This window comes from Pelophylax lessonae (genome assembly GCF_965119305.1).
Source record: "Pelophylax lessonae genome assembly, chromosome: 9".
NCBI classification, from domain to species: domain Eukaryota; kingdom Metazoa; phylum Chordata; class Amphibia; order Anura; family Ranidae; genus Pelophylax; species Pelophylax lessonae.
Genome location: NC_138776.1, coordinates 35,322,316 through 35,335,604, shown reverse-complemented (window position 1 = coordinate 35,335,604; position 13,289 = coordinate 35,322,316). Strand labels below are relative to the sequence as shown.

Here is a 13,289-nt window from a genome sequence, read left to right as displayed (position 1 = left end):
TTAACCGCACCTTTCTTTTGCTCCTAATCAACGGCTCAGCCAATGTGTATGATGGGGACATAATGCAGTGCACTGGGAACAAGATTAGAGGTTTTTTTGGAAAAAGGTGCTGTCTCTTTAAATGTGCATATAATTAACGGGTGTATTTCCACAATGGGGCTTTTATTACCAAATGTTTCAAGAAGTCCAAAGATGTATGTAATTGCACTTTATTTCATGTAAAATGGTGTTTGGTGCACTTTAACTTGAAATCTCACAAGAAACAGACATATATGCACGGATACATTGAGGGTTAGGGGTAGGGGCCACAATGTAGTGCAGAGTGAACAAGATTAGAGATGTTTTGGATGAATACTGTTGTCTCTTGACTTTGAATAGAAGTAAAGGATGCTTAAAAATTGGGCATTTGGTGGTGCGGACGATGCCTTGACACCATATCCCTATGAAAGTGCTGGTAATGAAAGCAATAATTGCCTTTGTAAGGAAAAAAATTACAATGATATGCATCTGTGTGACAGGTGCGCAAAAATTGTTGTTTGGGTGTTGGCGGAGCCATACCACTGTAAGCCCAAAGAGCTGGTGTTGAAGAAGGCGTAAAAATTATGAAGGTGTGCACCTGTGGAACAGGTGCGCAAACATGGTAGTTTTGGTGTTGGCGGAGCCTCCCCACCATAACCCCAAAGAGCTGGCTTTGAAGGAGGCCCAAAAATTGTAAAGGTGTGCACCTGTGGAACAGGTTCGCAAACATGGTAGTTTTTGTTTAGCATAGCCTCCCCACCTTAACCCCAAAGAGCTGGTGTTGAAGGAGGCCCAAAAATTGTAAAGGTGTGCACCTGTGGAACAGGTGCGCAAACATTGTCGTTTTTGTTTTAGCATAGCCTCCCCACCTTAACCCCAAAGAGCTGGTGTTGAAGGAGGCCCAAAAATTGTAAAGGTGTGCACCTGTGGAACAGGTGCGCAAACATTGTCGTTTTTGTTTTAGCATAGCCTCCCCACCTTAACCCCAAAGAGCTGGCGTTGAAGGAGGCCCAAAAATTGTAAAGGTGTGCACCTGTGGAACAGGTGCGCAAACATTGTAGTTTTTGTTTTAGCATAGCCTCCCCACCTTAACCCCAAAGAGCTGGTGTTGAAGGAGGCCCAAAAATTGTAAAGGTGTGCACCTGTGGAACAGGTGCGCAAACATTGTCGTTTTTGTTTTAGCATAGCCTCCCCACCTTAACCCCAAAGAGCTGGTGTTGAAGGAGGCCCAAAAATTGTAAAGGTGTGCACCTGTGGAACAGGTGCGCAAACATTGTCGTTTTTGTTTTAGCATAGCCTCCCCACCTTAACCCCAAAGAGCTGGTGTTGAAGGAGGCCCAAAAATTGTAAAGGTGTGCACCTGTGGAACAGGTGCGCAAACATTGTCGTTTTTGTTTTAGCATAGCCTCCCCACCTTAACCCCAAAGAGCTGGTGTTGAAGGAGGCCCAAAAATTGTAAAGGTGTGCACCTGTGGAACAGGTGCGCAAACATTGTCGTTTTTGTTTTAGCATAGCCTCCCCACCTTAACCCCAAAGAGCTGGTGTTGAAGGAGGCCCAAAAATTGTAAAGGTGTGCACCTGTGGAACAGGTGCGCAAACATTGTCGTTTTTGTTTTAGCATAGCCTCCCCACCTTAACCCCAAAGAGCTGGTGTTGAAGGAGGCCCAAAAATTGTAAAGGTGTGCACCTGTGGAACAGGTGCGCAAACATTGTCGTTTTTGTTTTAGTATAGCCTCCCCACCTTAACCCCAAAGAGCTGGTGTTGAAGGAGGCCCAAAAATTGTAAAGGTGTGCACCTGTGGAACAGGTGCGCAAACATTGTCGTTTTTGTCATAACCAAAATGAGGTTCTGTGAACGTAAAGAGAATGAGAGGAGGGTTTGAGGGTGGCACCATGGTCCAGGCTTAAACTGAGGCTCAACTGCCACATCACAACGATAGCCTAGTCTACAAGGTCTGCATCAGGTGCATCAAAGCTTGATATCCACGACTGATTCATCTTAATGAATGTCAAACGGTCGACTGAGTCGGTGGAGAGTCTAGTTCGATGGTCTGTGACGAATCCTCCTGCTGCGCTGAATGCCCGTTCCGATAGGACACTGGAAGCAGGGCAGGCCAACAACTCCATGGCATACTGGGCCAGTTCTGGCCAGTGGTCTAATCTTAAGACCCAGTATGCCAGTGGATCGGATTCGTCACATGAAAAGCCCTCTGTGTCACTTTGTGCTCTCACGTAATCGTCCACCATGTGATGCAGACGGTGTCGATGCGATGTGGCAGCTGAGAGGCCTGGGCGGTGAGGACTAAAAAAAGACCGAAAGGCATCCGTCAACCGCACGCCTTCTCCAACGCTCCTCTCGTGACCACCAGTAGAATCCATGGTAGGTTGTCCCCGCCCCTGCACCCTACGGGAGTCGGGGAACATGTTCACCAGATTCCTCTTGAGACTGTCCTCAAGGGATTTGATCCTGTGGACTCTATGGGTGGATGGGAAAAGCTCAGAGACTTTACACTTGTACCGGGGGTCAAGTAGGGTGGCCAACCAATAGTGGTTAGTCTCTTTAATGGCCTTGATTCTGGGGTCCTTTCGCAGGCTCTGGAGCATGATGTTTCCCATGCGTCGCAAATTAGCGAAGGCCTGAGAAGCTGACTCCTCGGGGTCACTCATAACGACATTATCTTCAACGGGCTCCTCCTCCTCCCAGCCACGTACTACTCCAAAGTGTCCCGAGGGAGTCAAACTAGGCCTTGCAGATTGCCGCATGTCTTCCTCCTCCTCCTCCTCAAACCCTGCAAAAGTTCCCGCAGAATCGTCCTCCTCCTCCTCTTCCACCCCTGGATCCTGCTCGGGCCTCTGGGAGCTAGGCATAATGGGGTCAGGATTCTCAGGATAAAGGGGGCCTTGAGAGGCAAGGAAGTCCTCCTCTTCCTCCTGCTGCTCTGCCTCCAGTGCCCTGTCCATAATGCCACGCAGAGTGTGCTCCAACAAAAACAGTACCGGTAGGGTGTCACTGATGCATGCGCTGTCCCGGCTGACCATCCTTGTGGCCTCCTCAAATGGCGAGAGGACAGCGCATGCATCCTTAATCAAAAGCCACTGCCGTGGTGAAAAGAAGCCCAGGCGCGCAGAGCCAGTGCTGGTGCCGTACTCGCATAGGTATTCATTGAGGGCCCTCTGCTGCGTGTACAGGCGCTGCAGCATAGCCAAGGTGGAGTTCCAGCGGGTGGGCATGTCACAGATGAGGCGGTGTACCGGCAGGTGAAACTCGCGCTGCACTTCGGCCAAACGTGCAGTGGCACTGTACGACCGCCTGAAGTGACTGCACACCCTTCTTGCCATCCTTAGCACATCCTGCATTCCCGGGTACGAGTTCAAAAACCGCTGTACCACGAGATTCAGGACATGCGCCAGGCATGGCACATGGGTTAACTTTCCCTGACGAAGGGCGGCCAGGAGGTTTGACCCATTATCAGTAACCACCATCCCTGGCTGCAGCTGGCGTGGTGTCAACCACCTCTGGGCCTGTGCCTGCAGAGCCCCAAGAATCTGAGGGGCAGTGTGCTGCCTGTCCCCTAGACACACAAGCTGCAGCACTGCGTGACACCTTTTGGCCTGAGACATAGAATAGCCCTTTGAACGTTTACGTGGTATCTCATCATATTCAAAGGACCATTCTGCAGAGGAGGGCATGGAGGAGGTAGAGGAGGAGGAGCAGGAGGGGGTAGAAGTGATCGATCTACCCGGATCAGCGACACCACCAGCTGTTTGCAGACGTGGGGGCAACACTGGCTGCAGCACCGAGCCCTGGCTACAATCCCTTCCACTGGCAAGCAGTGTCACCCAGTGAGCAGTGACAGAAATGTACCGTCCCTGCCCATGTTTGCTTGACCAAGTGTCAGCCGTCAAGTGTATCTTACGGCTGACTGACTTGGCCAGGGATGACACTACATTGCCTTCCACATGTTGGTATAGGGGTGGCAGGGCCTTACGGGAAAAGTAATGCCGACTTGGCACCTGCCACTGTGGAACTGCACATTTTGCGAAGTCACGGAAGGGAGCAGACTCTACCAGGTTAAATGGTAATAGTTGCAGAGCCAGTAGTTTAGCCAAACTACTGTTTAGACGCTGGGCATGTGGGTGGCGGGGAGTATACATTTTTTTTCGTTCCAGCATGTGTGGAATCGAAATTTGGCGTCTAGATGATACAGCTGGTGGTGTGCTGGAGGTAGATGCGACACTGCCTGCTATATCATCATCCCTGCCAGTGGAGGCTGCCAACAGGTGACGAGTGACTATAGCAGGGCCAGGAACAGACTGATGTGCAGGTGGAGCAGGTGGAGCAGATGGAGCATGAGGAGGAGCGCGAGGAGAACTAGGAGGCCGACTGACCAATCTTTGGCCCTTTTGTGGGTTCTTTAAATGCTCCTGCCAACGGGCCGAGTGGTGGGTTGTCAAATGCCTGTTTAGGCAGCTTGTACCCAGGTGGTTGACATTTTTGCCACGTTTTATACCCTTCTTACAAATCTTGCAGATCGCAACTGTTTTATCTGCATGGGATGTCTCAAAAAAGGCCCAGCAAGATGAGGTGTGTATAGTGGCCCGGGAGACAACAGGTGCGGCCTTAGATGGAGTAGGCCGTCTGCTCTCCCCTCTTGCTTGCTCTGCCTCCTCCTCAACCTCAGACCCAACATCTGACTCCATCAAAGACTGAGCATCAGGCCTGGCCTGGGAGACAACAGGTGCGGCCTTAGATGGAGCGGGCCGTCTGCTCTCCCCTCTTGTTTGCTCTGCCTCCTCCTCAACCTCAGACCCAACATCTGATTCTATCAAAGACTGAGCATCAGGCCTGGCCTGGGAGACAACAGGTGCGGCCTTAGATGGAGCGGGCCGTCTGCTCTCCCCTCTTGTTTGCTCTGCCTCCTCCTCAAACTCAGACCCAACATCAGACTCCATAAAGGACTGAGCATCAGGCTGGAGTAGATGGCCGACACTGTGGTCAAACAGCTCAGCTGACTCCTCTGCCATGTCTGAAATTGGGTCTAAGGGAGGACATGAGGTGGACATGGACTCATCTGTATTTGTTCTGACAACTGCAGAAGACTGACCACTTTTCTCTGCCTGGGTCACTGTAGTTGCAGATGATGCCGATGATGAGGGTTTGTTCATATAGTCCACCACCTCCTGTACATACTGTGGACGTATAGCTTGGCCACTGCCGGAGAACAATCCAAATGGTGGCCTGGCTGAGGACTGACCACCACGTCCACCCCTGCCTCTAGACACCCTAGAAGCTGTGCCCCTTTCCGCAGCAGGGCCACGTATGCCTTTTCTTGGTCTACCAGGCATATTTCTCAATGATGCGTTGGCAACTGTGTGCGGTGAAAAACGCACACTGCTATGCGACCCACAGTTGTCGCTGGATACAGCACAGCAGTTGCGGTTCACGCACAGTAGCAAAGCCTTTTGCACAGTGGACCTAACGCTTTGAACAACAGGCGTTAGGTTGTCACTGATGCGTTGGCAACTGTGTGCGGTGAAAAACGCACACTGCTATGCGACCCACAGTTGTCGCTGGATACAGCACAGCAGTTGCGTGTCACGCACAGTTGCAAAGGCTTTTGTACAGTGCACCTAACGCTTTGAACAACAGGCGTTAAGTTGTCACTGATGCGTTGGCAACTGTGTGCGGTGAAAAACGCACACTGCTATGCGACCCACAGTTGTCGCTGGATACAGCACAGCAGTTGCGGTTCACGCACAGTAGCAAAGCCTTTTGCACAGTGGACCTAACGCTTTGAACAACAGGCGTTAGGTTGTCACTGATGCGTTGGCAACTGTGTGCGGTGAAAAACGCACACTGCTATGCGACCCACAGTTGTCGCTGGATACAGCACAGCAGTTGCGTGTCACGCACAGTTGCAAAGGCTTTTGTACAGTGCACCTAACGCTTTGAACAACAGGCGTTAAGTTGTCACTGATGCGTTGGCAACTGTGTGCGGTGAAAAACGCACACTGCTATGCGACCCACAGTTGTCGCTGGATACAGCACAGCAGTTGCGGTTCACGCACAGTAGCAAAGCCTTTTGCACAGTGGACCTAACGCTTTGAACAACAGGCGTTAGGTTGTCACTGATGCGTTGGCAACTGTGTGCGGTGAAAAACGCACACTGCTATGCGACCCACAGTTGTCGCTGGATACAGCACAGCAGTTGCGTGTCACGCACAGTTGCAAAGGCTTTTGTACAGTGCACCTAACGCTTTGAACAACAGGCGTTAAGTTGTCACTGTATTTTGCTGCCTAGCAAGCACGTATACCTGCTGTGATACAGCAGCACTGTGCCACGTGCTCACTAAACAGAACCCTCACACTTTCCCTACAGAAACTAAATTTTCAAATCTAACTAATGTAGTACAAAGTTCCCTAACTACACTAGATATCCCTTTCCACTAAATAGAAAGCTCCATACAGCAGAAGACTGACACTGTCCCTTAAGTTTTTTTTTTTTTTTTTTTTTTTTAACTCTAAGAACCAGCACAATCGCTGTATCTAACTACACTGGCTGTAAGCTAAATACAATTCTGCTATATGGAGCTTTAGAACCACTCGATATGTAGGAAATGTAGTGTAGCAAGCAGGAGTCAGACAGAACTGCTTCAACTCTCTTCAACAGGCTCTGGATAACTGTGCTAGGGGTTAGGCGGGGCCATCTTATATAGTGTGGGGCGTATTCACTCCTGATTGGCCTCTGGTCCCCGTAGTCACTCCAATCACGTTCCTAGGAGACTCCTGCCCCCTCATTGGCTTTTGCAGACGTTTCTGGGCCAATCACGGGCTTTTAAAGCCCAGTTCCTGTCCCAGTGCATTTTGGGCGGTTCTGGTGGCCGAATACCGAACTTTTGCCGCAAAAAGTTCGGTATTCGGCCGAATATCGAACATCCAATGTTCGGGTCGAACCGATGGTCGACCCGAACCGTTCGATCATCCCTAATACAGACAAGTGATTTAATTGCTTGAAACAGTCTTAGGTCATAGGTCATCTTTAATAGCAGGCCATTGTATAGGTTATGACGTGTTTTTATTCTGTATCTAATAAGTAATGCAATACTGCCCCTAGTGGATGTTTAATTTTAATTTCCAATAATTGATTATAGTAATTAGATGCTTTTAGTGATATGGAGATTATATGGTAATGAGATCCCCGCCCACACTTCAGGGGAGGGCTTAAAAGTCCTAGTCAGCTAAGAGAGAGGAAGAGCTGAGGATTGCAAAGATCGTGAGGGAGTTCTGAAACTCATGGGAGACCATTGATCCTATAACCAAGACAACGTGACTTCTCAGACAATAGAATTTGGCTGGTAAAGTATGTTCCTATTCTTCATATAGATATTTGATCTGCCTTATTTAGATGCACCTAACTGACCCATCACCTAATCTGTTAGCATCAAGATTTGAAGTTGAATCATTCTAACTGCAGTATGATTGGTTTAATTCTTTTATCTTGGGATGTAAGCTGATTCTGGCTTTTAGTAAAATGGTTCAGTTGTGATGTATTCTTTATGGTAGGTTAACTAAAAAGAAACATATTTTATCAATACAATCTGGACTTTTTAAGGCATGGTCCAACAATGTTGATCCATGCAACTGTATTTAAAACATAGAAATTGAATATCTGTTGGATGAGAGAAGTCACATGTCAAACATGTCATATTGGTTGCCATCTTTTATGTAGACTGTCACTCATATTTAAAAGTCTTTGATTATGATCATTTTATTATTCTGAGATAATATTCTTTGATTTTATGCTCGTATTACCTTTGTGATATATATTATTGCATTTTATTGAAACTTTGTGTTTATCACCAATTATATTTTTGACATTTATTTTGCACTGAAGTATTTAATAAATATATATTTTTGCACAGAATTGTATCCTCTATCTTCAGTTTAGTGTCACTTAAAACGATCTTGCATTTAGTATGATTTATGGAAATAAGTGAAGACTCTCCTAATTTACAGATCTTTGCTTCTTTGCATAAATAAACACTGTTATATTCAGAGCAGTATAAACATTCTGACATTTCCTCTCCTTTTTTCTCTAAGGTGACAAATAATTTCTATTTAGAGAACATGATTGCAAGATAATTTACTATAACAAACATTGGTAAAATGTATTTCCTTGTTTCACCATGACATCCCCTGTAAATAACTTACTGCATCCTGGAATGTACAAAATGTAGAACTGCAGAACTCTTTATAGCCTGATACGTAAAACCCCCAATCCATTTTAATGTTCTCAGTTTAGATGATTAAGTTGCAACTGGCCACCAAGTCAATTGTAGTAAACAGCCAACCAAAAATTTAGAATAAATTAACTAAAGACAATTGAGGTGCATCAAAGCACAAGGTGTACACAAGTATCTCTCTACTCTCTCCTACCATCAGCATCTATGCACTTCAGCACAACTTATTGGCTCCTTGTGCTGCTTCTTCCTACTCTCCTCTAAACTCTGCTATAGCAATTGTATATGCTTTATTGTTATTTTTATATTTGCTATTTTTATATTTGCTATAAAGTAAAGTTATTGCTATCCTCCCTTCACCAAATAACTCTACTTCCACCCCCAACATGCATGACATTTCATTTCATGATTATTACTAAAAACATTCTGATGTATGGTGGGGCGGGGGGGGGGGGATTACAAAATGATCCACTTTAAGTACTAGTGACAGACTGCATCGCATATGTTGTTTTTATTTCTGTAGCCAAGACAAGCAGCAATTGGTGAACCAATAGCTGCAACAATAAATAAAACGATTGAAACTATTTTTAACAAGAAATATGTTTATTCAGTCATTACAGGATGTAGGTTTCTAGAAGCAGAGAATAGAATGATAGAAGTATTTCCTTTAAAACTTTAGTTGGCAGCCTGGGTGCTGGCGATCCAGGAGTTGAAGTTGCAGACCTTGGTGTAGACACCGGGGTAATTTCTCAGGGCACAGCCGTATCCCCAGGAGACAATACCCTGGAGCTGTCCATTACACACCACGGGACCACCAGAGTCACCCTGAAAAATAGAAAAATAATGTTTTAGAACTTTGGGTAAACAGTAAATTATAAGTATTTAGATGTGGTGGCTGTGTTGGTTTTCATTTTTTCAGGCTTTATCTTTTTTTTCCACCTGATAATTCAGGGGATAACACACTTCCTGTCCCTGGGTGGCAAAATGCATTACCTCCAGTGTATCTATGGAAGGAGCCATCGTAGCCACCAAGGTATGTCTACCTTTGCTATTACAAGTGTGGAGATAGGATGCGTAGCCTGTGTTTTCTTCCAGTTGATCTTACAGAAAGTGACAAGGACACTGCATTTCTGGCAGTATCAACAGTTCATTTATGTATTTGCTAATAATATTCTTAGCCTTAAAAACGAAAACAAATGCAGCCACCACATCTAAGGACTGGCAAGCTAAAAGATATTACATATTAGTTCTTTGGTTTAGTTATACTTTAAGACGATATTTTTTGCCACATGGGCTTAATTTTGTTAGTTGTATTTCCAACTAATAATTAATAATAAATAATGCTAAACAAGATTTGTTTTTCTATGCAGTTACTTGGGAAGAAATGTCTTTAATCTAGTGTCAAAACTTCTCCTAAACATTTGGACTAAAATTTATACATTGAATTTCATTTTTTTCATTTTAACTATTGTGAAAAAAATGTTTTTCCCAGTCTACGAAATTTACTACTTGTTTGAGATTACACATTTATTTGAACAGTACAACTTTATATACAAAATTAAATTAAGTTGTGGCAATTACCTGGCAGGAATCCTTGCCACCCTCCAGGTAGCCAATGCAGATCATGTTGCCGGTAATCTCTCCGGGGTAGGCATTGCTACACTGGGCAGCGGTCAGGATGGGGGCGTTCACACACTGCAGGAGGTTAGGCATGCTGGCTACAAGTAAAACAAATGGCAGTTAGTAAAGTATTGACTGGAGACAGAATGAGAAAGAACAAAATGTGTTAAAAAAAAGACAAGAATAGAATGGCAGCTAGACCAACCTCACGGGCTCCAGCTGGCACTCAGTCTTTGTGTTAGGGCTACCCAGCCTTGGCTGTACCATGTATTTCCATTTTGAATTGACATTATGTAATGTTGTTCTCTTGTAAAAACTCATTGAACTATTACTTGCTTTTTACATTTTTAGTCTGAGAAATATTAAACAATTCCAATTATTTATTATTATTTTTACTGTTTGCAGCCAGCAGGTGGTGCTTTTGTGGATATTCTGCAGCTCTTTACCACGGTGACTTGCAACTATGTTGTGAATAACTTATACAGCCTATGTTTTGGATAGCTATAACTTTCAGAAGAAGATATTCCACATACACAGCTAATTCATCATCCCACCCCTCTTCCAGTTATAGAGACTGGTCTGTTTTTTCAGTTCAAAAGAAGCATTCAACATTAAAGTGTAGTTACAGTCAAAACTTTTTGGATAGAGGGGTGAGAGTGGGGGGGTTTAAAACATTTTTCACATTTTTTTCTGCCTGTGTCCTCGCTGAAGACATTAATTTTTCTTTATTTGACTTTATTTGTCCTGATGATCATTGTAACCGTGACTGAAAATGATAAGAAATCCAAAATTTTGACTGGTTGACAGAACGGAAAAAAGGGAAATCTTCTATTGGTGACACTTGTTCTAAGTTTCAAAAACATTTCAGAATATATTTCTTATTTATTTTATTTTTTTAAACTTTAGTATTTTTTTGTTTTTCTTTAGTAAAGTCTATTTTAGGGGATGGGATATTAGAGAGCAATATTTATCTACCCTGGGACAGCCTGCTGTCTGGTCCTATTCCCTCCGGTTCAACAACTTGAAGGGGTACTCCTTCCAGCAGAAACCCTGATGACATGGGCACTGGTCATTAGGGTGGTCCTGCATTGTACGTGATGAAATTAGCAAGAGGGGCAGTGACAAGACCAGTCAGGGAAATGGCAAGAAGAGGGGCTTTGGAAGACTGGTCACCACAACTATAACCTCAGGGAAAAAGATTGCAGGACTCTGGATTTAGTTAAACATTACTTTGTGTTATCCCAACCCCTTGACAATACAAGCACTAGATCCTTAATTTCTGGAGGGATGGAGACATGCATAATAATTCTTAACTGCCCAGAGTTAGGATTTATGGGATTTGTTCCTCAAAGGAATAATATTTCCTACATTTTCTAATCTTGGCAAACTCACCTGAGAAGTTTAGCATAATTTATTATCAGTAATAGATGATATTGCAGTGATGTTTACTTACTTCCACTGCTAAGGGTATTGCCCCATCCAGAGATCACACAGTTGGTGCCGGCACCAGCACAGCCACTGGGCAGAGACACGGCCTTGACGTAGGTGTTGAGGGTAGCGGGAGAGGCCAGCTTGACCAACATGATGTCATTGTCCAGGGTTCTGGAGTTGTAGCTTCCATGTCTGATAACCTTGGCAGAGTTGATGAACTGCTCAGTGCCCTCAGAGACAGCGATGTTGTGTTCTCCGAGTCTGACCTGCATGCTCCTGTATAGAGACAAATGCAATGAAATCAGTATACATTTGCATCTAAAATAAAGGAATTCTGAATATAAGACAGTTTATTTGTTTCAAACTGAACAGCAGTGTAGGGTAGCTTATTAATGGAACATGTATCGCTAGTGGTTGGTACAGGAGGAAGTACAGTCGTTTTGGATACTGAGAACATTTGATTTTGTTTGGTATAGAGCAGGGAAGGAATAGAGCCTCTGTCAGAGGCCTGTCTTTTTATTGGGGAGATGTATCCTCACTTCCAGCCAAGACATGAAGTGGTATAAAATTGCTTTAAATGGACACACAAACAAAAATACATTCTAGTATAACCCATTCTCAATGTACCCCATATCACATGGACAAGAAATTAAGGAAAAAACTCCATAGTGGGTCACAGGAAAAAATAACACTTGGTAGCATTTTTACCTCATCCCCAATCTATTCAAAATATTACAAAATATCTGGAGAAAGGGTTTAAAAAATAAGCAACCATTACAGCTGAAACTGTGGTATGGTAATTTTTACATAGTTTCCTTAGTCTAGCTTAATTATTGTTAGGAGCCCTATATTTTTTACAATAATGGTTATCTATGTATATCTGATTTGGATATTACACAGGCGCTATAGGTAAGCAAGGGATTAGGAGCACCAAACAATTTGTGTTTAATTTGATTGCACTTTATGAATAGGTTCATCAATCATAAGGGCATTACCATCCCAAGAGATCTCCTGCCAACCCACCCACTTACCTACCAACCATCCATTTAACTAACATGCCACTTTGATGGTCAACCAGCTGGTAAAAGCTCTGAATAATAAATACAAATTTTTTCAGTGCCTATTTCAATAAAAAGTGCTGTCATAAAAAAGTGCACTTACGCCTTGTAGCAGTGAGCAGCGGAGACCACCCACAGGGAGTTGAGGAGGGATCCACCACAGAAGTGATATCCGGAGTTCAGAGATACCTGCCAGGGCTGAGAGTAGGCTCCACAGGTGTATCCTCCGACGATCTTGTCATCGTCCAAGGCAGCTGTAAAACACAACATGTATTGATTACATATAGAGAGAGCCTATGCAAAGGGATATATTAAGTCTATGTAACAAAAAAACATAGTATTTACAAAAATGAATGAACATACAATATATATACTGTATATATATATATATATATATATATATATATATATATACTGTATATATATATATATACAATGTATACTCACCAGCTGCCCCGAGGAGCACACAGATCAGAAGGAGTTTCATGGTGTCGATTTTACCAGTGAGCAATTTGTTGCTAATAATGTAGGTATTTATATGTTTTACCAGGACTCCCCCCATTCCCCCCTACATGTACACTGGCCAGCTGTGTCAATAAGAAATGTTCAGGTTAATGTATACACAGTTTTATCAACATGTTTTTGTTTTGTTTTTCACACTATCTGCAACCTCCACCATCGGTAATATTAGTACATTTTTTTTTAATCTTGATAATTCAGTATTTTTCCACACTATTCCATTTCACTTCTTTAAAGGCCAACAGATCAAATTGTTTTTATTATGACAAGAATAACTTATCAATAAAGATGATTACCACTTTTACAGATTAAGGTATTAAGCAAAATTTGACCCATTCTGGGCGTACTGCTCTAAAGCTATGCTATTACATATAATCACCTATAAAAATCACTTAAAATCAC

At 43.9% G+C, this 13,289-nt stretch overlaps 1 protein-coding gene across 1 annotated transcript; it reads right to left on the bottom strand.

Annotated features, from left to right (window-relative positions):
- Window positions 1-8,934: 8,934 nt before the first annotated feature.
- On the bottom strand, window positions 8,935-12,855 carry LOC309563174 (trypsin-like; the record flags this gene model as incomplete). The annotated part of the gene is made up of 5 exons (XM_082267508.1): window positions 8,935-9,084; window positions 9,841-9,973; window positions 11,329-11,586; window positions 12,472-12,622; window positions 12,816-12,855. 5 exons carry the CDS (start codon window positions 12,853-12,855, stop codon window positions 8,935-8,937), a joined length of 732 nt encoding a protein of 243 aa, XP_082123634.1.
- Between the last annotated feature and the right edge of the window lie 434 nt (window positions 12,856-13,289).